Source organism: Gymnoscopelus microlampas (assembly GCF_963454915.1).
Source record: "Gymnoscopelus microlampas genome assembly, chromosome: 2".
NCBI lineage: Eukaryota > Metazoa > Chordata > Actinopteri > Myctophiformes > Myctophidae > Gymnoscopelus > Gymnoscopelus microlampas.
Window position 1 is genome coordinate 40,820,297 of NC_139939.1, and position 25,834 is coordinate 40,846,130.

General features: G+C 41.4%; 2 protein-coding genes across 2 annotated transcripts; one reads left to right on the plus strand and one right to left on the minus strand.

The window, feature by feature from the left end:
• Window positions 1-42: 42 nt before the first annotated feature.
• Window positions 43-7,471, minus strand: elmod2 (ELMO/CED-12 domain containing 2). Its single transcript, XM_084086073.1, has 9 exons — window positions 7,355-7,471; window positions 5,947-6,093; window positions 5,800-5,828; window positions 4,921-5,018; window positions 4,636-4,765; window positions 3,733-3,866; window positions 3,364-3,432; window positions 1,773-1,906; window positions 43-1,268 (listed from the first exon to the last, which is right to left on the minus strand). Exons 2-9 carry the CDS (start codon window positions 6,089-6,091, stop codon window positions 1,093-1,095), a joined length of 915 nt encoding a protein of 304 aa, XP_083942199.1. The 5' UTR covers window positions 6,092-6,093; window positions 7,355-7,471; the 3' UTR covers window positions 43-1,092.
• On the plus strand, window positions 6,820-18,847 carry gprin3b (GPRIN family member 3b). The gene is made up of 3 exons (XM_084071331.1): window positions 6,820-6,852; window positions 8,274-8,432; window positions 15,837-18,847. Exon 3 carries the CDS (start codon window positions 15,910-15,912, stop codon window positions 18,313-18,315), a length of 2,406 nt encoding a protein of 801 aa, XP_083927457.1. The 5' UTR covers window positions 6,820-6,852; window positions 8,274-8,432; window positions 15,837-15,909; the 3' UTR covers window positions 18,316-18,847.
• Window positions 18,848-25,834: the final 6,987 nt, after the last annotated feature.

The following is a 25,834-nucleotide window of genomic DNA, read 5'->3' on the forward strand; positions in this document are numbered from 1 at the left end:
TTTAACCATTTGTTCGGTGGTTCTCTCTCTCTCAACACACGGTCTAGCATAACATGAAAACGTGTATTTATTAACATTGAACAAGAGGTGTCGGACATTACAAAGTAATTCATATTTTGGTCTAGAAATATTAAAAAAGTATCCTCAAATACAAACAGCATTTAAAAAAGGCAAAAACACCATGTCAATGTCCTGGATCACATACAAATGTGTGAAATGGGTGAGGACAATGTTATAATCCCAGCACCACCTTGTACAACACATGGTATTAATGGTATCAGTTGAGACACATTTAATCATGCACAGACCGTCAAGGGAGGGCACTAAAGCAACAGGGCATCAAAGAAGAAATTCTAATATTTTTTCATTGCTTTACTCTTGTTAAGTCTTTGACATACATACTGACCTCCTGAGTAGGACAAAGATGACAACACACAGGCATTGTTTATATAAATACACGAGACATCTCAATATAAGATTAAATAAAATTCAAAGCTACATTAACTTTTTCAGTCATTACTCCTGTCTATCATCAACAATGCAGCAGTTTGTTCCCTGGTCACTGAAAAGTGCACAAACCATCACTATGAATACAAATCACTACATCACCCTCTTTCACTACAATCTGCTACAGTAAATCTCCTTCCCCATTTATTCTGTTCGCTATTGGAATGGTCCTATTTGAGGTATAGAATTTACATTTGTGCTCTACTCTAAACGCCACATCTATTTTTAGGGTTTTATTTGTTTCAAATTATGGAGAACGTTGAGTGTTATCTTGAGTGGCCCAAGACTTTCTTATGTTTTTCAGACTTTTTGCATTTCTGCTGTGTTTTGGATAGAAATGGTTAGCAGAGAGAGCGGGGATGACATGAAGCCAAGCGCCTCGGCTCAGATTCGAACCAGGGCCAGCTGCAGGAAGGACCATAGCCTTATTTATCTGGTATGCACTCTCACCAGGTGAACCACCGGGATGCCCTGCCTAAGACTTTTTGTGTTAACATTTGGGCAGCACTGGTTAGTTAGCGGCTTCCTCTTGGGTTACAATACAAAAGAATGTCATAGGGGCACGGTGCAGCAGTGGTCTGATATTTATTCCTGTAAACCATGTTGGCTTTTAGGGCCGACAGTCAATGTGAGGGACACATCGGGGTCCTGTAGGTGTGTCTTCACCTGGCTGTGGAACTTTTCCCTGTAATGGTTAAACTCCATGATGCTCTCTGGTTCCTCAGCCAACCAAAACTTATCGAATTCATATGCCAAGTAACCTATAGAAGGAAAAATTAAAACATGAACAATTACTTAAATCGATATATTGATCGTTGTAATCCGTCTCAATTATTTAGGAAATACATTTAAAATGAATTCACTTTTTGTACAACAAAATGTTGAATATTTTGGGAAATCTAGCCTGAGTAGACGGCCGGCTGTAGTATCCAATAACTAAACAGATTTCAATTCATGCGTGACTCGTTCTGACAAAGAAATGTCAAAAAAACAGTTTTGTTGTATCAGCAGAGTTTTGCTGATAAGCACACCACTCTATTATTCATTTATTTTTTGCGTCATATCTTTTCGATGTTCTGTTCTGGGCTGGATTGGGCTCATGTTTGTCTTAATGTTGATGAGACACTTTAATCTGTGTTAATGGAATGCCTTGTGCCTAAAGTGGGAGTGGACGTTAATTCTGATCCGGCTTTCTCAGGTAAGCACCGATATCATTAGCAACGTTGATGCAATACCCTCCATGTGAAACGGCCAAACATACTCACAGTATAGCTGATGAAAGTGCTGGAGCTCAGGTTTTCCTGCCACAGTGTTGTAGAAATGGGGCTTCAGAGCACCACTCTTCAGGAGGCTGTAAGCCATCTCTGTCAAGTTGATCCCAACAATGGCATAAGAGTACCTGGAATATGGAGCGCTTTTAAGTTTAGCTCAATCATGTGTGCCAGTGTGACATGAGATACAATGCTCCATGACAGGAGCATAACTGGAGCATGTGTATGTTCACACTAATCGCCTTTAATGAAGAAACAAATGCACTATAGAGTGCTTTTTCCGCTGAAAAGTAAAAAGGGGGGAGGGGTAGGGGTGCGGTCGTTGCTATTGACGGAATACAGACCTCAATATTAAGTTCTATGGAACTTACGGAAACAACTTTTTTTTTTTAAAAGTATAGATGTGGATGTAAACAAGATTGCGCAACTGTATGGCATATTTATCACCGAAAATCTTTAATAGACCAGCTACCAGAGACGAGCACAGAGGTCTGCGTTTCCCTTCCTGTCAGGGTTGCCTGGAGTTCACTCTGCTGCAACACAACTCGCTTATATAAATGTGACATTAATAGGTGTGCCTTTAAGAAAAGACAACTCCACAGGGTACATAGCGAATACAATGTAATTACACTAGGTAATAATAGGTTTGATATACTGTTTTGTTAAGACAGAAGAGGAGGAGGGACGCTGGTGGTAGTCTAGAGTGTGGGTGCCTGGTGGCTGACAGCAGGGCACAGCGAGACCATCATCTTGGACGAGCAGCTCTGCATTTGTGCACAGTGGTGATTGGACAGCTAATAAAAAGCGGCCCATGTCCAATTTCTGAAAGACTTGAAAGAATGTATCTATAACTTTAACAACTTTAACACATCGGGTGCCAGAGGTTTATTAAAATATTGTACGTTCAGTGCCTGCTATTCTTCCATCCACTTAGGTTGATACGTTTCGTGCTGTAGAAGCCCCAACGCGGAAGTGCATGTAAACAAAGCGTGCGTGCGAGACGGCGGAGGGTCCCGACTAACGCCTGGAACAATAATATTTCTAACGCGATCCTCCATTGCAGAGTGATCGCCAATCGAAAACGGCTCACTTCCACCACATTAAAAAGAAATGGAGATGTTAAGCTTTTAGTCAAGGAGTTAACATTGGAGCGGCCGACCGGAAGGATTTTTGACATGGATCTACAGCCGGCCTCTCCTTCTCAGAGACTCCTTGGATGATCCCAAAGTTTCGTTAGAGCGCCCCACGTGGGCCCCACGTATAAAAAAGAAATGGGTCAAAAATGGTCCGGACCGTTTATGGCACATGACGCATGGATTCTCAAAAACGGTCCGGACCGTTTTTGACACACAAATCCAGTCCACCGGAGAAAATCGCCCTGCCTTCTAACCTGGCCGGTATGTGGTTGCAATTTCTCATAGGGTTTTATGTAAAAAAGGCGCTTAGTGTGAATTCTACCTAAGAAAGACAGGTACAGTCTATGCAATGCTTCAGTTAAGTCAGTTAAATATTAAACATATACTGTACATAATCTTTATAGTTTACACATGACGGTGATCGTGGCATGTCAATGAATATTTCCTACCCTTGTTTTGGATGGCTTGCATGAGACAGCACCTGACGCGCTTCGTCTGTGTAGTTTTCACTGAAGAAACTGCAACAAAGTCAAATCAGAATGATTAACCTTCCACTGCAGTAAAAGGTGTGTTGCATACTGCATAGAATATGAATGTTCAGAGCCATGGTGTAACACACACATGTATATACTTTTTTCTTACCAAACATTCCACTATTATTTTTGTTTGTAGGTAGTTTTCTATGGTGTATCAATGTTTTAAATGTTTTGCTTCTCTCCATTTAAACACATTCTGAGAAAGGGAAGGTATTGATGTACTGTAGGGTCTCTGCGATCTCATCTATCTTTCTAATTAATCATACAACTTCCTCAACTCACACGAGATTAGTCAGTCCCAACAAGCCCATTCCTCTGAAGTCCGTCTTAGGGTCTTCTCCTTGGAATCCAATGTCACCCCACTGCTTGTTTACCCTCGATTCCAATTTAACGGCTGGCATCAACAGGTCCCAGAGCTAAGATCACAAACACAACAGTGTTTAAGTTGTTAACCACTTAAACCCAATTACTTAGTTGACTGGTCCCCCAGGGCTCTAGACTGGGTCCGCTCCTTTTGCCCCTCTACACCAAATATCTTGGTGAGTTTATAGATCACCTATTCAATAGGTGATCAACAAAGTCACCAAGATATTTGGTGAACATTTGGTAACATTAGGTCCTATTGTCACCAAATGTTCACCCCAAAAATAGGGATGCTAGGGTTCATGTGGTTAATATGGAATACGCAGATGAAGTGAATGAAAACTGAGTTAAAAGTGAACTTATTTAAATAATTCACTCTAGAAAATGGCTGACAGTGCAGGTCTCATGACTAACTGTTTTAATGTAGGCTACTATATAACATTTTCAATTCAGCATTCAGAATTTACTGTCTTCTATAAAATTAGATTTTACTTGTGAAATCAGCCTAGTCATCAAGAAGGTCGTCTTTCTAAAGTGGAGGCTACTTGTGTAATCAGCAAAAACGATTCACTTAGCTTGGCTTCACAGGGAAAACCATTTTCACCACTCAATGTAATGGGAGGAATATGCAGTTTTCCTTTTTCATCCCAACTTTTAGTGAAAACCCATTAAGTGATGAAAACATTGACATTAATACATTATCATCACGTACAGTAGTATCTAACATTTATTTATATTTCCTGTGCCTCTATCTAAAGATAAAGAAATTGACCAGGCAATGTCTGAGGATCTTGATTTCAAACACAGCACAATCCTTCATACCTTAAGGAGCATGGCCTCATGTTCTTCATTCTCTGAGTCAAAGACCTTCTTTCTAAGCTCCTCCACAGATGTGTACAAGGTGCTGTATCCTGTTATTTGTAAGAGACACAGGTGCAAACTCTTCTTGAACCTGTAACAGAGGGGACATGCAGGCCAGGGAAATGGAATATTAACAATGCAAACATTGTAAAACTACTAAATTGAATAACATTTGGAATTGATAATAATTCTAAAACATTTAAGATGACTTCAGGTTAAGATTTAGGGAAAGAAAATATAATTTACGTGGGATCTTTCTGAGGTTTGACATGCTTCTCTCGCATGATCTGATCCACACACGACTCCAAATGATCCTCACTCTCTTGTAAAGCCCCTCTTAAAACCTTCAAAAGGGAGAGAATTAAATAGCGAGATGAAAGGCAGGTGGCACAGCAAACCAATGTTGAAATGAAACTTATCGCCTATAATGAGTTATCTGTATATTTTGATTTTCTATATTGTTGTGGTAGTTTTTTTTGTTGCATTGTTGTTTTGTCCAGATGTTTGAGTGTTGAATGTTTAATAGACCACAATGTAAACAAGCCTCAGGCTTTTTTTGTCATCCATTTGGCATATTTTTTAATCGTTTTAAATCATTGCACAGGTTTACAGGTGTAAAACAGTGGGTGACATTGTTTTTGTGCAAGCTACATCATTTTTTGTTGTTTGGCTTAAAAATAAATCCCATGATACACAATAGCCATGAATATGAGGCATTTCAAAGTCTCAAAGAGGCTGAAAAGCACTAACAGAAATGACTACAGTATTCTACAGTATTCAATTAGTGTCTTAACCACATGAACCCTAGCACGCAGGCCTATTCTGGGCAATCTTTCTGCGAAAGTAGCTGATCTACAAGCTCACAACGCAAACATGCATATTACGAGCTTGTAGATCGGCTATTTTTGGCGACTAGATTTGATGTAGAGGGAAAAGCAGGCCTAGACCCAGTATAGACCCCTGGGGGACTCAATGAAGCCAATGAAGTATATAAGATGAAGTGTTTAAGCCGAGTTCAGGAGGACTGAGTAGAGTAAAGACAGATTTATTTCACTTACACAAGACTCTTAGATTTCAATTATACCGTAACACAGTGCTGCATATGGGAACATCAAAATGTCTCACCTTGTTCTTTGATGACTGGAGAGAATATTCTGACAAAAAAATAAAAAAAGGAAGACACCAAAAAAAAAGAGGATAACAATTAGTGCAAAATTCAAATAAAATGGAAGACATACATGAAAAGCAACAGGCTGATGGAACTTAATTCACCTGCTCTTGTTGTCCTGATGGCCCCAGGCTGGCACCCTGAACATATTCTCTGCAGCTCACATTTCCCCGTTGCATGTCTGATGAGCCACTTCAGCCAGTATCTAAGGAAGGATGTGTAGAAACACTGCCAGATGTACCCCAGCATTTCTACAACAAACAGTAATAGTATTAAATCAATGGACAGAATAAATCCACATAGGGGAGAAAAATTATCAAATCAATACCTTAAATGTACCAACTGTCTGATGAACCACACAGCAGCAGCAGTTGAGCCTGCACACACTTTAAAACCCATTATAACCGGGAAAGTAACTGGTGTCATTTTACATTTTTGCGTTGGCTATTAAAAAATAGCAGCGATACAAGCTCACAGCGCGCCACTTCGTGCCCCCACTGCGAGCTTGTACATCAGCTATTTTTGAAAAATCTTGAAAGTATGAGAACTGCTGATTTAGAAGGCATTTGTAGAATCTGCCTCGGGTCTTAATGGGTTTTAACATACATTGTTCATCCCTTGCTATTCTGTGCTGGTTATTAAGGGTAAGGTCTTCTATGTATTCCTTTCTAAGCTTGATAATCACCCTGCCAAAGTACTGTCACAGTCAGTGTATCAAGGGCAGATCCATGTGTCTTAATTTAAATGTAGGTAAGAGAACCTCCCAGAAACACATGTGTCAGGACTCAGGAAGGAACTGCATGGGTCGGAATCATGAGCTGCAACCATTTAAACTAAAAAGACCGTACTTCAAAAACATGTCTGTCATTGCATTCATCGAGCAGACTGAGCTGCGCACAGCCAGATCAGACTGTCTGCGTCTCCGTGGAATTCATGATATAACAAAGGGCTCCAATGACATGTCAGTGGACATTGTTCGTTGATCCGCTGATGGTGTGGATGTCACCAAAGTAAGGTTTGACGCGACCATAAGTGAATTGACGTTATCTGAACGAAATCATGTTTATGTTGAGTTGACGTATCATCATCAAGGACTGCTTTGGTAAACTATATTAGAAATAACTTGTACAGCAGCTTGGCTGCCTGGGGAGTTACTATGATAAACACTGACTGGACGTATTTCACTCCACAAAAACACGTATTTAAACCATTATAATGAAAAACACAGTGTCGACGTGAGTCGCGTGGCGCGATTAAGTCGACTGTTTTAATGCCATCTATAATAGCAGAGCACAGACACGACGTAGCACGACCCACTACTTTAGTTAGCTAGCTAACAACAGGTTGTCATGACGTTAGCATTGCTAGCATGCTATAGTGACGTTAGTACACTAAAGTGTAGCTGGAGTTAATCTACCAACGTTAAACTGCTGTATGGCAACAGCATTCATTATCACACACACACACAGCTGGGGATGTGACAGTGTTAAGTGATCGTATGGTTAAAGTTACCTGTGTTTATGTGTTGGCTGTCTGCGTTTCTGTTGTTGACAAAGTCTCATTCATTCACCCACACGCTGATGATGTGATGTCATTGTGGTGGGACACGTTCAGATGGTAACAGGAAGCCTCGCACCAAAACACGTCTAGTCCCCATTTTTTTCGCGGACCAGTGGTTCTTGTATTTGTTTTTACTGAGATTAGGGTTAGAAATATGTTACTGATGATACGTTTAGGAATAAGGTTATAGATTTAGGCATAGTTTACTGAGGTTACGTTTAGGATCCGAATACCTGAGGTGAATACCGCCGGATTTGCCCCGGGACGACTGCGTTTTGGGGCGAGCATATTGGTATTCGTTCAGACGGTGGAAAAAGTACTAAAATGTTTTTACTTACGTAAAAGTATCAATACTGCAATGTAGAAATACTCTATTACAAGTAAAAGTACTCATTATGCAGAATATGTTCCATTTCAAGTTTTCAAATGTATAACAATCTTTTGAAAATAGCAGATCTACGATGCAACGCATGTGAGCTTCTAGATCTGCCATTTTCAAATGGCCGAAATATAAAGTGGTTTGGGTGTTTTGTAATAATAATCAAAATCTACAAAGTAACTAAAGTGTTCTAATCATTGTAGTGGAGTAAAAAGTACAACATTTGGTTGAGATGGAGTTGAAGTAAAAGTATTGGAAATTGGAAATATTCAAGTAAAGTACAAATACCTCAACATTGTACTTAAGTACAGTACTTAAGTGAATGTAGGCTACTCAGTTATCTGACTTACACCACTGGTCAAGTGTCCTCTTATAAGATGATTCAGTGACGATTGATATTAAAGATGAATGTGAATTCTATGTATTGAATTCAGTGTTTCACGTGCCCGCCTATGAATAACTCCCACAATGTTTCTCTTTCTTTTTCAACAGAAAGAGGCAGATGGATGGTACATGGATCCAAGGCTGCTCTAACCTCGCGTCACCACCATAGTGTATATGGGGTCACCACTCTGCTCCAAACGCTGTGCCCTGGACGGCCTTATGTTCCTGCACCGCCACCTGTACTGCTGAACAAACGCCAACGTTGTGGTAATAATGAGACGACTCTCTATCTATGATCACATTCATGCAGTTAAGGCATGTTAATGCCTTGACTTTCATGCCCTGAAAATGTGTGCCCAAAAACATGAATGGGAATGGTTCTAATCTGAGAGCTTTTGAGACAAATTGTAATAGTCCATTTACAAACTTTATTTAGTCCATCCATCATCGCCATGGTTCACCAGTGCCATCTGAGCAATGGTAAACGGAAGACTCGCCCCAAAACACACTCAGACCCATTTTCTGAGCAGACCTATAGAATAAAATAAAATGACTCGCACACCGTCTACACTTGAACAATAGGGACAACTTTATTTACCTTATTTATCTTCTTCAGGCATCTGGTGCCTGAAGAAGGTCTATTGACCGAAACGTTGATCTTGGTGCCACCATCTCTGGGGGTGCCACCATCATGTTCAACTTTCCAATGAGCAAACTGGGGAGATTTAGGCCTTGGCATAAGGTTACTCTAGAACAAGAATCCATGACAACTCAAGAAAATCAGGATCTTCAGTTACCCAGTTACTAATGCAAGTCTGATGTTTGTTCAGTTATAAACCACAAAATATAATCGGCATGAAGCATTTATATTTAGTTTCCAATACAAAAACATCTAACTTCTGCATTAAACCATGGCTGCAGCATTTAGGTTGTAGCTAAATGAAAGGGGAGGCAGCGAGGTTTGTGAATGTGATCCTTGTGTTTAAAATATGGTACACTTGGCAATAACTTACGTTTCAGGTGAGTGATAAGCCAAATGAATTCAATAGAACCATGCCTTCCCAGTCCAAAATATGACACAATCTTATTTAGTTAATTTGATCAAATGAGACAGCTGCTCATTCATGCCAAGAAGAATTCTGACATGTATTGTTTATGTATGAAACCTCTCTTATGAGTGATTTAGAGAATGATAGATTAATGATTTTTCACATAGATTAGTGACATTTCAAGATTTAGTAACATATATGATCTGAATAAATTATGTTAGAGTAAATTAGGTTGGAAGAGAGCTGGTACAAATCCTCAGTGTTAATTTATCCATTTGTAACTGAGAGCGTGCACTCTCAGAGTTAAATGATCACTGACGATTTTACTGTGTATTATTAACAAGTTGTATTCAACTTTATGAATGTAATCATGAGGTACAGAATGGCTTGAACGATTTAACCTTTAGTACTCTGGAAGTATAGCACTCCGTGTCCTGTTTCAACTCAAGTGGCTCCATGTAGCAATTAGTGACATGAATAGAATCAGAACATCTTTATTGTCACATCACAAGTTTTCAGGTGTAGAAAAGTGTGGAGAAGTGGTGACTACCTCCCCCTTTGGTAGTACACTAAAGCACAAGGTAAGACAACTAGTTTAGATTAATGGATTTTAGACAAACTGTAATGCATTTTAAAGCAAAGTCAAGAAATATTGGAGGTGTAGCTAAGGAAACTTTCCTGACAAATCTACATGAGGTTCTCCTACTATAGCAATCTGTAAAGTTCAAATGAAAATGCATGTAATTCTAGCCTATAAAGAGGCAGAGGCAGAATTCATTATAGGCCAGAAAAACACTACACAACACTTGAATATGCACTTCACCGTAAGGTGCAAAAAAAGATTTGTCTGGAAACTATTTTTGTGTTTAAAAATCGTGACGAATTGTATCGTGAACCTAGTATCGTGATTCGAATCGTATTGTGAGTTGAGTGAATCGTTACATGCCTAATAATCTGCACTCATATAAAAGCCCCAAACACATTTTAACCACATATAACTACATGTTTCTGCTGCATCCAGCTATGCAAAGGAACTTTTGCTAAGTAATTGTGGGCTTGCTGCAGAGCGGGCACATTAATGTACTTAAACATAGTTTGTGCTAGAAATTCAGTTCAAACTTTTAACATGTTCAGCTATATGTAGAATGGTGTTAACTTCAAAAAATATATATTACATTAATCATAATGTATAATGATATAATGAAAAGTGAAAAGTGCCCATTTTTGTAGAAGACTTATTTTGTGCTCTAATTACTCCTTCATAATTTCACCTAGAAACTTCATTTAAACTTTAAGTGTGTGTGTGTGTGTGTGTGTGTGTGTGTGTGTGTGTGTGTGTGTGTGTGTGTGTGTGTGTGTGTGTGTGTGTGTGTGTGTGTGTGTGTGTGTGTGTGTGTGTGTGTGTGTGTGTGTGTGTGTGTGTGTGTGTGTGTGTGTGTGTGTGTGTGTGTGTGTGTGTGTGCGTGTGTGCTCCTACTTTCAGTTCATTGTTTCATAGGCTGTTTTTCCTAATCATACCACAAGATGACTCTCTTGTTACATGACAAAGTGACCTCAATATTTCTACATTGTGAAACCATTTGGTTTTTCCACCATAGAAGCTCAGACTCTAAAGCAAATGGAAGACTTGAATGCTCTGATATCCTAGGCTACAGTGCATACATTAAGCTGGCCACCAGTTGTGTAATAAAATGGTCCCCATAACAGTGGGTTTTTTTATGGGTCGCGAGTTAATACCCCATAATTTCTTTCCCCTAGATTTTGTTTTCAATTATTATGATTTCAAAGAATTTACAAAAAAATCACCACAAATTCACAAATTTCCGTAAGTCAAAAGCAAATTAAAACATTTTTCAAAATAATTCCATAAAAAATTAAAACAAATCCATGAATTAGAGGGGGGAAAGACTTTAAAAAGTAGTGAAAATTGCAGATCTACAAGTTCACAACACGTCACGATGCGACGTGTTGTGAGCTTGTAGATCTGCTATTGTCACTAGTTCGGGTCCTAGGTAAATGTCTAATTTCTCTTTTGGGTCTTCAGCTAAAAAGTTTGGGAACCACTGGTGTAATAGACAGTAATTAAGGTCTGGTGTGGCCAGACTTAAGGGAGGAAAGGCTCTGTGTACTCAGTCTCACCTAATCACCTCCCTGGGGCTTTCAAGGGTAGAAGATCAATCCTATGCTGCTATACTTAATTCCTCAAAGGAAGCCACAAAGCCTCAGAGTATCAACCTCATTATAACGGTTTAATCAAAAGGGCCCCAATGAGGACTGTGGACGAACCGTTTGCATCGTTGAACATGCACAGTGCATTTTCTCTCATCATGTGTAGCCCATAGTCCTATTTAAATATTAAAGGGCTTTATTATCAGTCAACACACCACAGACATCTGGGCGTTATGTCTTTCCCTAAGAGGACTGACCGTGGGTAGCTACTGGGACATAAGTCGGGGGCTTGATCAACCCCGGCTGGGTCACCTGGGCGAGGGTGTATGTTGCGAGACCCGAAACACCCGTTGACCCCAGACTACAACACTGATGATAGGTCCCAAAAACATCCATGTGATGTTTTTTATTTATAGTTATTCTATTTATAGTGGCTCATAGGAATAGACTACGTGACAACCAGGAACAGTCTGGCGGCCACCAGAGAGACGGATGACAGCCGGAATGTAGACGGTACCCAGGAGCAGTATGGGTTGATGCCAGTGGTGGCTTATCCAACGGGCTTGAGGTGCTGAAGCACAGGGCACCAACCTGGGGGGGGGCGCACCAAACGGTGTGAAGAAGAAAAAAATACGGCGAAAATCGGCGAAATTTAGAAGCAGGGCTCCGCGCAGCCCTGCTTTTAAGGAGGGCCTTTCAGGCAAGCCGCAAGTGGAGCCTGCAGTACCACCACGGCCCAAGACACCATCACGCCGGAGTGAAATGTTTGGAGCGGGGGAGTCTGGTGCAACGCTCAGGTCCTGGACCTGGTGAGACGAATGAGGGGCCCGGACAGGAGGCCATCCACAGAGCCTAGTCCTTCCACATGCCAGAGCCTCCCCCGGTCCCGGCAGAGTAGTTCCGGAGAAGCGGACTGAGGGGCCCTGTCTTGTCCTAAGAAGACTGACTGTGGGTAGCTGGGACGTAAGTCGGGGGCTTGATCAACCCCGAGCTGGGTCAACTGGGCGAGGGTGTATGTTGCGAGACCCGAAACACCTGTCGACCCCAGGCTATAACACTGATGATACGTCCCATGGGTGCATCCACGTGATGTTTTGTATTTATAGAACTTTAAGGCATAATCATGTAATTGGGTATAGTGGGCAGACAGCACAAACCCCGCTGGGAAAGGTGACATCGATTTTTCTCATACAGCCTGCAATATATCTCTAATAAAATGTTAATTGGTGAAGTCAGCAGAGCGAATGTGAAGAGGTGATCACTTGATCAGATGCATCACGGTCCAAGCTTCTGCAGTGAGGGAAGTACTCATGTTTTACTTAAGTAAAAGTATCGATACCTCAATGTAGATATAGTCTGCTACTAGTAGAAGTCCCGTATTCAAAATGTACTTGAGTGAAAGCACAAAAGTATCGGCATCAAATATACTTAAAGTACCAAAAGTAAAAGTACTCATTGTGCAGAATGTACCATTTCACAAGTTCAAAATGTGTAAAATATTGTTTTGAAAATAGCTACATGCTCACAAATGCCACCCATTGTGAGCTTGTAGATCTGCTATTTTCAAGTGGTTAGTGTGTTTTGTAATAATAATCCAAATCTACAAAGTAACTAGTAACAAAGTTTTCATATAATTGTAGTGGAGTAAAAAATAGCCTACAATATTTTCCTCTGAGATGTAGTGGGGTAGAAGTAAATGTATTTAAAATTGTAAATACTGAGGAAAGTACAAAATACCTCAAAATTGTACTTACAGTACGTACAGTACTTACATGTACTTAGTTACTTTACACCACAGAGCTTCGCGCTCTTCCCGAGAGAATGAATCGATAATGCCTGGCTGGCTGAATGTTAGACCCAATTATCATCATTACCTTTTCCCACATGAGACCCACATTCAGACCGGTTCTGATAGAGGGCGTGGCTTGATGTCACCGACACTGACTTGATATCCACTTCTCGAGGAGACCAACCAACCTGCACGGCGACACGGTGGCGCACAATAGGATCCTATTATACTGTGACCCATCTCCAGTGCACGCTCAAAGACTACATAATATGAACAGAACGTAACGGCTCTCGGGGTAAGTGTCCCTTTCTATCCGTCCGACGTCAGTCTTGTTCTATTGTGTCTGACGATGAACGAACGCATCCGCAAGGTCAAATCAGAACAGGATCGGTGGCGCTCGTGGAATGTTTGTGAGGGTGGGATGGGCTGATGGGCGGCTGCGGAGCGTTCCTCTTAATTGGCACGGCGAGCTCATCAGCATCACTTGTCGCTGTCTGATCTTTTCGGTTTGGAGTCCGTGGTCCTCATCATATCTAAGCTGACACATGTAGCCGAGATGTGTAGGCTATATAGGCATAGACTAGCCCCGTTTGGAACCTCACTCTCCAAGATAGCGTCGAGATGAGGTTCCGCTGCGTAGGGTCCCGCCAGAGCTAGAATCCGGCAAAAGTCAGTGAATATTACCCTTTTCACAACATCGTATACAAAAAGTAAAGGTAGTCCAAGACACCTACAGATGTTTGGAAAGTGTTCGGAAAATTACATTTAACCGACGGGGTTGAAACAACCGTTTAAATCGCTTATTTCGTCAGCCCGTGCCATGTTTTCCCATTCAACCTGGGTGAACCCCCCCGACGGCAGGTGCAAGTACTGCTCCCGATTCGGCTACAATGGGAAAACATGCCACAGGCTGACTAAATGAGCGATTTAAACGGCTGTTTCACCCCGGAGGTTTAATTTAACTTACCGACTATTTTGCAAACATCTGTAGGTGTCTCGGACTCTCTTTACTTTTTGGATACGATGTTGCGAAAAGGGTAATATTCACTGACTTTTGCCGGACTCTACCTCTGCCGGGACCCTATGCAGCGGAACCTCATCTTTGCGCTATCTTGGAGAGTGAGGTTCCAAACGGGGCTAATGTTAAAGACCTGTCTGCTGCTCCAGTCGCTCTTTACACGCGGAGATTCTGTTCTTCAAGGCTAGTATAGTCAGGACTCAGGAGGTCCTTTCTAAAAATGTAGCTTATATATGGCCTTTACCACCAGTAGGCGACGAATCGACGATTTGCATTGAATAGCCTATAGATAGCCTTTATATAGTAAAATCTTAGCTGTAATATTCATTATTTTGTTCATTTCACAATTACAAATGCTTTCTAATCTATGCATTTGTTCAGACATGGAGTATTAATTAATTATAAATATTATTATTTTCACTGAGTTAGACATTACCTACAGCATGTTAGCCTATGACACAAAACCTATTCTATGTATGGCTGCCAAGAGACAAGCATTCTTGACTATTTCTTGTTAGCAAACGGGATTTAAGTCAAGGGAGGAGCTTGCGTTCTTTGTTCGATTAGTTGGCTTACAGGCTAAGGCTAGTCAGTGGAACTGATACTGATCACTCATCAATACTTGCAATTGAATTAAAAGTCTTAATTGGTTCTGGCTGTAAAACACCAGGTTAGCAAGGCACCATGTTGGTGTAGGATGTGTCTTCTCTTTACAGTATGTGTAGATTGTGTGACTGTGATGTGGGTAGTGAATACTCAGATATCTCTTGCACATGATTTACTTATTTGCATGTATTCATACCACTGTGTTGGAGTTTTCTCTAACATCGAGTCCCTAATGAGGTGGGCAGGACAGGTTGCTGAAATTAATGGGCCGTTCTTATAAAGCATTGCCATTTTTCACTAGGTCTATGAAGAAATAATAATATGACATGACAATGGCAACATAATAGCCAAAGCGAAATCCAGAAACATTGATGCCTCATGTCATTTGTACCATGCATGGCAAAATGTGTGTTATTTATAGGGTTTTATGGATTTATTTTAAGTTGATGCAATGCATTGTAAAAATGTAATTGTATTTTATATCAATGATGTACATACTGCATATTTATGTTGCTGTAATAACATCATCACAAGTTCCTACAACACACTCTTGGCATGTTAATCAACAAGAGAGAGAGAAAATAATTAAAGCGGGCTGTTAAGAAATGACACCAGTCACATTTATGATTAATACATTATGATTAATACATGTGTTATCTATTTTGGACTAGAAGACACCTGTGGGACACTATTACATTTCACTCAGTGTGGCCCAACAGCAGTTCAGTCAGATTTTCAACTCAAATTACTTAACTGTCATTTTTGGCTGTGGAGACTGAATTATAATAGAAAATAGGTTTGGTCAGATTTTGATATTTGTGGATTCATGTTGTCCTTTGTATACTCTATTCTAATGAGTATGATCTTCCAAATGCAGACTGTCACTGCAAAACTATCCAGAATAGAAGTGATATGATGGTCCTGTTGACCAGTGAATATAGTCTGGTACATGTGATGAATGTTATCAATATTTTGTGTATGATGTAATGAAACACACTCAGCTTCATGAAACTAAGATTTTTTATATTTTCCTGCTCTAGGGAATTTAGGATATCGTACATCTCTTTTCAACTTTTGGATTAACTACAGAGACTGTAAAGCGGTGGATTCAGGATGGGAACTAACCCAAAAAGGACAGTGACAGTCCAGATGGTGCCTCAGCTGGCTGTAGACGCTCAGGGTAATAAGGAGTCTAACGCCAACTGGGCAAAGGAACCTAACCTAAACCTTACACAGGTTTGTCCAACCTCTACCCTTTCCTCTACAGAGTGCAGGCAGGATAACGTACATGTCACTATGACTACCACCACCACTACTACTACTAATAACACCTCCTCAATTACCCAAAAGGGGGTAGAATCAGCTGGAGGTGTAGTCTCAGACACGCTTACCCCTGCCTATGAAAACCAGGAGAAATCTGGACACGTGATTGGGGGCCTCAGCCAACAGATACCAGACTCGTCATTGCGGGTAGGTCAAGATGTGAGTGGAGTGGGAGAGAGCCAGAGGGATAGTAATGCTAATTTGAGGATGTTAACCCTGAAAGAGGAGAAGGATATCTGTAATGCTGCCCTGTCGCCTGCCATTACATCATCAAAGGTTGACATGCCGTCAAATGACTTCAGAGTGAAAGGACCGAGCCTGCCAGAGGAGATCTGTGCAGAGCCTACACCGCAAGGCTGTGGAGTGTCCTTAGAATTACTTAAGGGGAATAGCAACAGCGATGTCTCTTCAAATAATCAAAAGCTCGACAGAGCCTGTGAATCAAAACATACAGCATCTGTGCTGACACCTCAGCAGTGTAGCGCAAAGGGGGTTTCATCCTCCACAAACAAGGACATTGCTCTCCCCTTGAAATCTAAAGAGCCCGATAGTATAAATAGCCCCTCATATAGCTCAGCCATCAGCCCTGGTCAGTTGCAGTGCCCCCCGCAGGCCTCTAAAGCTTGTACCCCTGAGACGAAATCCCCAGCACCTCCTCAAATGGAATACAAAATCCAAGAGATGTTTCAAACTAAACCGAATGTGGAGTCTGCAGTTCTGCTCACCACCAGCACCAGCACCACCACCACCACCACCACCACCACCACTACTACTAACACACCTCCATCCAGGAGCCTCGGCACTAATGCAGGACTTACAAATAAGAATTCAAGCTCCACACCACAGGACTTGCGACCTGTCAAAAATGCACACACCTCCTTAGATAAACACCAGCCGATGTCTTCACAACAGGGTTCCTCTTCACCACCCCAGGCTCAACATCACACACCAGCACATGGGCTAGTGGTTGAGGAATCCAGACAGACTGAGACTGAAGTCTCTGCGGAGCAGCGTCAGTCCTCCTTTAAGTTCTATAGCGAGGCCTCTACAATGACCTCCCTGTCATGCACCCCTACTAAGCAATGGCAAGATGTAGAGGTGCAGGCAGTAGCTAATACTTGCAATAAGGCTGTGTGCACCAGTCCCAGTCTGCTGCCTCTTGCGGAACCTCGCAGGCCCAGCGCCAGAGATATCAACAGGGAGGACACTCTGAGCCTGGCTGTAGCTTACCATGGGGACAGCAGTGTGGGCCTACACCAGATGGATCCCTTGCGGGTTCCTATGGCTTCACCACCCACCTCTATGGATCCTAGGTCGGAGATACTCACCCTGGAGGCCGAGCTGTGTCCCAATCAAAACACCAGTGTGGTCCTCCACACTGAGGCCACTTCCATGCAGCAGGACTTCAGGCTAGGGGCCAAGCCTAAGGAGCTTGGCTCAGCTCTATGCAACATCCAGAGAGGTCCTCTACCCTTGCATCCTGTTTATCAGATTAACATCGAACCCAGTGGCCAAAAGGAACAGTTGACCAATGTAGGACCCCATCAAGGGGAGACGGTCAACTCCCAGTGTATGCCTAAGGCCACAATATCTGAAGTAATGTCTCCTCCGGCGCAGTCTGCCAAGACACTCACTGCTCAGCAAGCTCCCGCTTCACAATTAGAAGTGGCAGCTAGTAGTTGCAAGTCCAAATCTGATGACAGCAATGCTCTGTCTCAGTCTATATCTACAGCCAAGACCACTTTGACAGGAACGGATGACAAACCAAAGTCTATCTGTTCAAAAGATCAGACCAAGGCTGGAGCAAAAGCATCGATAAAGGGGAAAAATCCGGGCAAGACTGAGCTGAAGCCAGAGAAAAAGGAAGATGAGGTGGATGACAAATCAGGGGATCTGAAGGAAAAGAATGTTCAGGACGTGGTTTGGGACGAACAAGGGATGACGTGGGAGGTGTATGGGGCTGGTGTTGACCTAGAGTGCCTGGGCTTTGCCATCCAGAGCCATCTGCAATGTAAAATCAAGGAGCAGGAGAGGAAACTCCAGTCCTCGATCAGGAAGTCCATCTCTGCGGGCGATTCTCCGCGACATGGCAGGAAGAAAAAGAGGAGGCAGCAGAACATTTTTAGGTCAATGCTGCGAAATGTCAGACGGCCCAACTGCTGTGTGCGCCCCCCTCCCTCCGCTGTGCAGGAGTGAAGTACACAGGTAGCCTATGTTAAAACCTTTTACTTCCCATTAACTTTTTCCCAGAGGTCAAAATATATGGCCTCCTACAGTATCTCCTTGTGATGATTTTTGATGCCAAGTGAAATTTGAATGGTACAGCAGCTATTCCTGTGAGCATACTGGAATGTTTTAGTGTGTACAGTATATAGGCCTACAGAGACGCCTGTGTGTGATTTTTGTGACTTAAAGAAAGAGGACAAAAAAGTAGGAAATAATAGATATGTTAAGAAAATGAACAACTACACACTTATTTTCTAGAAATAGATGATGTTATAAAAAACAGTATTTAAAAAGTCAAAAGGCAATAATATAGTGAAATGCATGTATATTTGTTCTAATGGCAGTCGTATGACTTCCCACAATGAAGTCCAGATGTTAACCAGTACTGTGCTGGTACTGATGAAGGGAATACATATCCTAGTCACTCAGTATATTAACTTTTACAAGATATTGTGCAATTAACTAAAAGTCGCATTGCATTTGGTATATGTTTATCAGGTGTATTGGGGGCCTTTTATTTATATTATTGCAATATTGATTTTTCTTAATTTTTTCAGATTCGTTTTCAATGGATTATTTTTCATTTTCGTGCTGATAAAGAAAGTCTTACCTTGTTCATTTCTATTATGATGTGCAAAAATGGGACTCTGCATATAAGCTCCCTGTTTAATCTCTGTTCTTGTTTTTTCTTATTAAATAACATAAAATGCAAGGTTGATCTCCATACATCTTTTATCCTCAATTCACTGTCCGTGATTTAAAGCAGGTGTCACAGTTGTGATTTGACACTGGAGGAATTTAGATTTTTTTTTATAAATATACATCGAAAGAGAAGGACTAAGTGGATAAAATTACTTGGATGTTGAACTGGTCTAGAAACTTTTTCATACAGCATAATGACAAACTGGCAAAAACAGGAAACACAGGCTGCATAACATACTGGTATCATTTGTCTGGAGCAAATGGGTGTCTTAAAACGATTATTCCCAAGTATGCAAAGATTGTGAGAAACAATTAGGGACCTTGGTCAAAGGCACAGTAAGTGACAACGATGAAGTTGTTGTGTTTGTTTGGATGAGTGCTGGTGGCTTCTCAAATGGGATTTGTTGATGTGCTTTTGTGCAAACAGCAGTGCACACGGCCATCCTGTATAGGAGTGAAATTGATGGTGAAAGTTAGTTATATGGTACAGTATGTTGGCTTTTCTTAATTTATTTTATTAATTTAGCCCCTACTGTATATACTTTGTTGGCCGAGGTTCGCCCATGGGGTCTATACTTGGTCCCCTCCTTTTTTCACTCTACACTAAATCTATTCAGTGAAAACAGCTGATCTACAGGCTCAGCTTATAGATCCCCTATTTTCACCGAATGTTCACCTATTTTCGCCGGAGGTTTGATATGACATGCCCTGAATATGGATGCTACAGTTCAAGTAATTAACTTCATTGTTACTCATCCATTGTTATTATAGGGACTGTTGTGGTGAAATCGGCAATTAACAACAGAAGGAAATGAAATGTATGTATGTATGCCGTAATATTTCTCTAGCATATTTTCTTGATCAGATCCGGTCTGGGAGATTTGGCGGAAATTGTGCAGACAGCAGTCAGACAACACCTCAGCTTTTTGAGATAAAGCATGCAGGAACAATCACAACATGTATGCAGATGCAACAGTGATGAGTATGGTTGTCTAGAATGTAACCACATGAACTCTAGCTGACTCTGGGCATGTCATAATAGGTGAACATTCAGTGAAAATAGGCAAACATCTGTAAAAAGCCTATCTACAAGCGTGGCTATTTTCTGTGAATTTAGTGTAGAGAGAAAACAGGAGTGTAGACCCCTGTGCCTCGGGGACAAAGTCATCAGGTTAAGTTGCTAATACTCCATGTGTGCATCTTGAAGGCTCTAACAGACAAGAACATGTTCTTCTATGCCAGTTCTACCTGATTCCAATTTGAAGTTATTACTGGACATCATCATTTAGAGCAGAGACTCATTACTCCAGTCCTGGAACTAGACCACTGCAATCCAGAATAATTCAGCTAGACAACTACTGTAGCACTAGTGTTTGGTCCAGTTAATTGCATTTCCCCTGTATTCCAGGTCTAAATTTAGATTGATACAATGAAGTAATCTGGATCCTCAGGGCCAGAGTTGAGGCCACGTATTTCGAGTAATAAAACATTTAAATTACTCCCTCTCTCACAATGCTTATCAGACGTTGTCTAACAGAAGACTAGTTTCAGCCAAATGTTGGATAGAGAATATGTACTCTCTTTGAGTGAATTGTGTTCTAAACAGTGTAACACTGATTCCTGTTGACTACTGTTTTTATTTACCAATCGTGTCATTTACGTCATATGATAAGAAAGAAAAGAGAAGCTCTCTTGATTTGCTCTGCAAGGTGTACTAAAACAGCCATGAACCAGACCTAGCATTTTTATAATAATAATATATTATTACTATAACAATATAATAGTAAATCTTTATTTGTGGATCACCTTTACTACATAGATCACAGCTCAAAGGTAGCAGCATTAGGACAGGTATGAGACAAAGAAAACATAAACAATGTGCTCACATTGTCAGGAGACAACAGGAACACATACCAGTAAAACTAAATCATATAAAAATCAATATAGAGCCATACCAGCAGTAAAGCCAAGAGCACCCTGTTCCACTGAACAATGTAGTAATAAAGAACAACGTACGGGGCCTTGACAATGCACTAGACTTAATGGATACTCTTAAATTAACTGTATGCTTTAATTAAATTAAATTTAAATTAAATTCTAACACCACACTTTTCTGCCACTTGGCCTGATAAACTTCTATTCCATCCTCATGCATTCAGTGTTTAGTTTTGCATTATCTCTTAGATTGAAACAAAGTACCCCACCACTTTGAGTGATAGCGAAAAACGTGTTCATAGCTATTCAATCTTCTCAGATCTTTGCTCGCATCCAAGCCCCACTCGAATAGTTTCAGGACAGTGGCTCTCTATGTCAGGGTGATGCTGTTCTTTGTCAAGTAGCCATCCTTCTTCCCTACCCCATTCACATGTGGTTACATCTTGCTATTCAAGGTATTGAATAGAGACACTCCCTTGCCCAGCTAGTAGGCAATCAGTGCAGTGACTGACCGAAGGGGTGCCACTCCCTAAATGTATCAGTCACGGCCACGGGCCACCGACGATTTATTGAATTTGGCAGATCTTGTGCTGGGCTGAGGGTTGTACAAAACATCCTCGCCTATGCCTCCTCCTTTTTCTCCTCCTCTTCCTTCACCTCTTACTCGTACTCATCCGCCTCCACCTCCTTCTCCTGCCCTCTTGGTTTCTCTTTGCCCTTTACCCTGCTTTGCTCTGCCCATCACTACACTCCCTTTATCCTCTTCCTTAATTCTGACTTTCTGATCCCAGCTTTAATTAGCAGCGTTTCAATATTTGATATCCCCTCACCCCCTATGTCGTTAGGTACTGGTTCCCATTTGGTGGTGCAGATTAGATGTGGCACAGGGGGGTCGGCATATGGAAATGCCATGGCTTTCGGAGACACACAAGCAAATACCACCCACTGCGATGGCTACCAGGAGGACACTGGTCCATCTGTATGCCATATCCCTTTCCTCTCAGTCTCCACAAGTACACCCCATGCTCTCCTATGGTGATTTTAATGAGCACATGCCAGTACTGTCTATAATAACTGCACTCTGGTGTGTGACTCTGAGATGGAATGTGATTACACTGTAGTTACACATCTCTCCTCTTATATAAAAAACGGGGAAGGAGAGGGATTTCCTGCTCATATATTCCCTTAAAAAATAATGCTATTATAAATGCTTAATGCTTTTATAATACTTTTTGTTTTTAATAGTTTGCTATTTGGTGTCTACAAACGTGGTACAAGTACTAAATGTTTCCTGTTCAACTCCATCACGTAATTTTGCTGTAGTTTTCAACATTTAACTAATGATTAATTACATGATAAATTGCATTTTCCTTTCTATTTAATCCTTTTTGCTACGCTGCACATAATAAATATACCATTGAAACACTGAGAACAGCGGGCTCATCTTCAAATGTTAACTGTATTAGGCTACAGTTTCATTTCACTGTTCCCAGCATGAGCTCCAAGATGATAATTCTCCCCCAAGGGCTTTTAGCTAACAAGGAAACACCCATCCATGGCTTTGTCAGGTGCTAAGGCTGAAACAGTCTGAGCACCGTGGACAGGATGCTGGAGCCCCCAGGTTGCTGCGAGTATATATGAACATTGGCCCCAGGGGTTCCCCTGACATGAGCTGAGGCATTTAAACTAATGGCACAGGTACTGTGGAAGAGCAACTGGGCTTTAGGGGGGTGGGGGGTGGGGGGGGTGGTGGAGAACAGTGGTGCAATGCGTAGAGTATTCACAGCAAACAGAAATAGCATAGGCCTGTATTGAAAAGCAGCTACATCAGCACTTGTTGTAGCTGAGATTCAGGTCATTTGGCTGGTTTGGTTAATGTGCAGTATGTAGGCCTACTTGTTTGTCTTTTCCTAGGTTACTGAGAGGCAGAAAAAAAATCTGGCCCCTATTTGTTTCTTCTCAATTACTAAATACAACCGTTACATTGCATTTTATCTCAGAGACAGAGAATAGTTTGATGTGAAATTTAAGTAAACCACATGCAAGGTGTTTAATACGGGCGGTAATTATCTGTAATTATCATCTCACATTTCAAACGTTCAGACCCCCTTTGACATATCAAATCATACTCAACTGGATTTTTTATTCTTTAATCATTTTGACCGTGCAGTTGTTATCCTCATAAGATTCTACCACTCTTAATGTTTACCCTCATTAGAGAGTCAGTTAATGGACCTGTGGATCTGGGTGTACATTAATTACAGCTTCCTTGAATGCTTCCAGGGGACATCCAACATTGGTGTTCACTGTTTCCAAACGATAACAGAAGTCCCACTTGCACAGCATTTTAGTTGCTCTCTTCTACTGTACATGTTTTAAGACCTGCTTAAATAGTGACACATGTAGCTCTATAAACATCGCACCAGCTTCTATAATCAGCTCATATGCAATCCTACATATAGGAAGAGCCATGCAGGCACTGGTTGGAGAGCAGCCACCATCACCACCTCTCACAACCATCACCATAATTCCCCTCACAGATCATTTGCTGTACATTAGATGTCACTTTTACCCTGTGAGTGAGCGTAAATTATTTTACAAATCATGTTTTGAGATTGTGGAGTGGATTTTTAAGGACTTGTAAGAGCTGATGATCATGTTTGCTGCAATAGTCTGGCTCCAGAAACCCTCCCTGCTGATTTCACTGCTGGTTGAAAGGATGAAATATGTCTCATACTTCAGATATCTTTCATTTCTCCTGTCTTTGACTATCTCCATTTTCATGTTGTTGTTCCATTTTCCTCTCTTTTGTCCATTCCCCCCTTTGCCTTGTGTTCGCATGCTCTTTTGTTATCTTTTCCTTGATTTGCTATACCTTATTGTAATCCATTTCTCTTCATGTTCTGACCCCCCTTCCATTCCCACATTTTTCTTTCAAGACCTGGTTTGTTTCCATGGTCTCTCCCCACTGATGCCTTTGTCTTTGCTGATATGATATTAATGGGACACCACAAGCCAGTAACAAGTACCAGGTGATTAAAGACTAAAGTGGTGAATTTCCCTTCTATGCATCCAGCACCCGTATTCATCCTCACATTGAATCAGCTGCCAGATAAGACTCTTCCTCTTGGTGGCTGTGCCGTTCCCACTGGAATAAGTGGCCTACATTTGTTTGTGGTGCAGTGCTAGACTGGTCATACACATTAAAATCCTTATAGTATTAGCTAATATAACTGAGAGTGTACAAATGTAACTTGTGGGTCCTTTTGGTTACATTTGTATACACGCTCGGAGATACAAATGGATAAATTAACACGGGAGAATTTGACTGCGTGTGTGTGTGTTGTACTCTATGTGCGTGTTTATAATGCCTGTATAAATACCATGTACAGTATGTGTGAGAGCATGTTGTGCTTGAGATGTCTTTCCCTCTCCTGCAGCACTCTTTCACGGTGCACACATCCGTGTCTCATTTCTCTCTTTCTTTTTCTCTCTGTCTCCCTCTCTCATCATTTCAACACATAGCTTGTAATCATGCTGCATTTAAAAAACCTTGTCATTGATTGCCTTCCCTCTCTCCAACGCATACCTCCTCTAAGCTTTGTTGCAGGCGTGCATGCACAAGAAATTGTGGATGCACATATAGGTGTATGCACACACACTTTAACAAGCTCATTTACACACACGTGCACACGCATGTGTGCGCACATACATGTGTGTGCGGCTGCGCGCGTACACACACACACACACACACACACACACACACACACACCCACCCACCCACACACACACACACACACACACACACACACACACACACACACACACACACACACACACACACACAGGTCACCTTTCCTAGCTTCATTAGAGGCTGCTTTATTATGGTTGACAGATGCGCCCATAAATCATAGGTCCCCTGGTGAGGACGAGATACAAAACAAACCCAACACTGATAGAGGTGATACGCACGCACGCACGCACGCACGCACGCACGCACGCACGCACGCACGCACGCACGCACGCACGCACGCACGCACGCACACACACACACACAATATATGCAGAGAGACACAAACAATCCAACACATTTATACACACATACTGTGCACACACTCGCTTGCAAATATTTATAAACACACTTATTCACCACTTCAACACTCACAAAGTGTATGCAGATACTCTATGATTATGCATTAAAGCTAAATATTAGCCAGGCTTATGCAGGTTTTAATAAAGCACTGTTGTTATCGAGGTACTGTACTGTACTGTACTAGACTTTACTGTACTGTTATTTGGTAGATATTAGCAACTCTATTGTGATACTATTCCCATTGCGTTGACAACATTGTGTCCTGTAGCGAAGTAACAGTCCAGAAAGCTGTTCACCTAACAGTGCCTTAATGTATTACTTTAAACGGCAAGCCATAAAGTGCAAGGCCACCTTCAGCAACAACTTTTGAGAATGTGTTGAGGTTGAGGGAAAGGTTCCAGCCATTGAGTCGAAGCTTTATGCCTTCTCAAGAAATAATTCAACTCCAGTCCTCTGCGTCCCTAAAGAGCAATAAGCAGCTTTCATTACAACATCCCCTTTCTTTCCCAGGCAAAGAAAATGGAAGCAAAGTTAATCCTTATCTTCAGAGAGAAGTTAAGTATTAAGCAAGCAGTGAACGTTAACTGCAGATGCATTGCTGTATCAGCTGCTAATATAATAACTCAACCGAATCAAAGCACTGATCCTGATGAAAAGTAGTTATACAGAGATTGGGTCAAAGACAAATTAAAGTCCAACTTATGAAACTCATTAACTCTGAAGTCAGAGCCTTCTTTTTTTGGCTGGACCAGCAGGCCT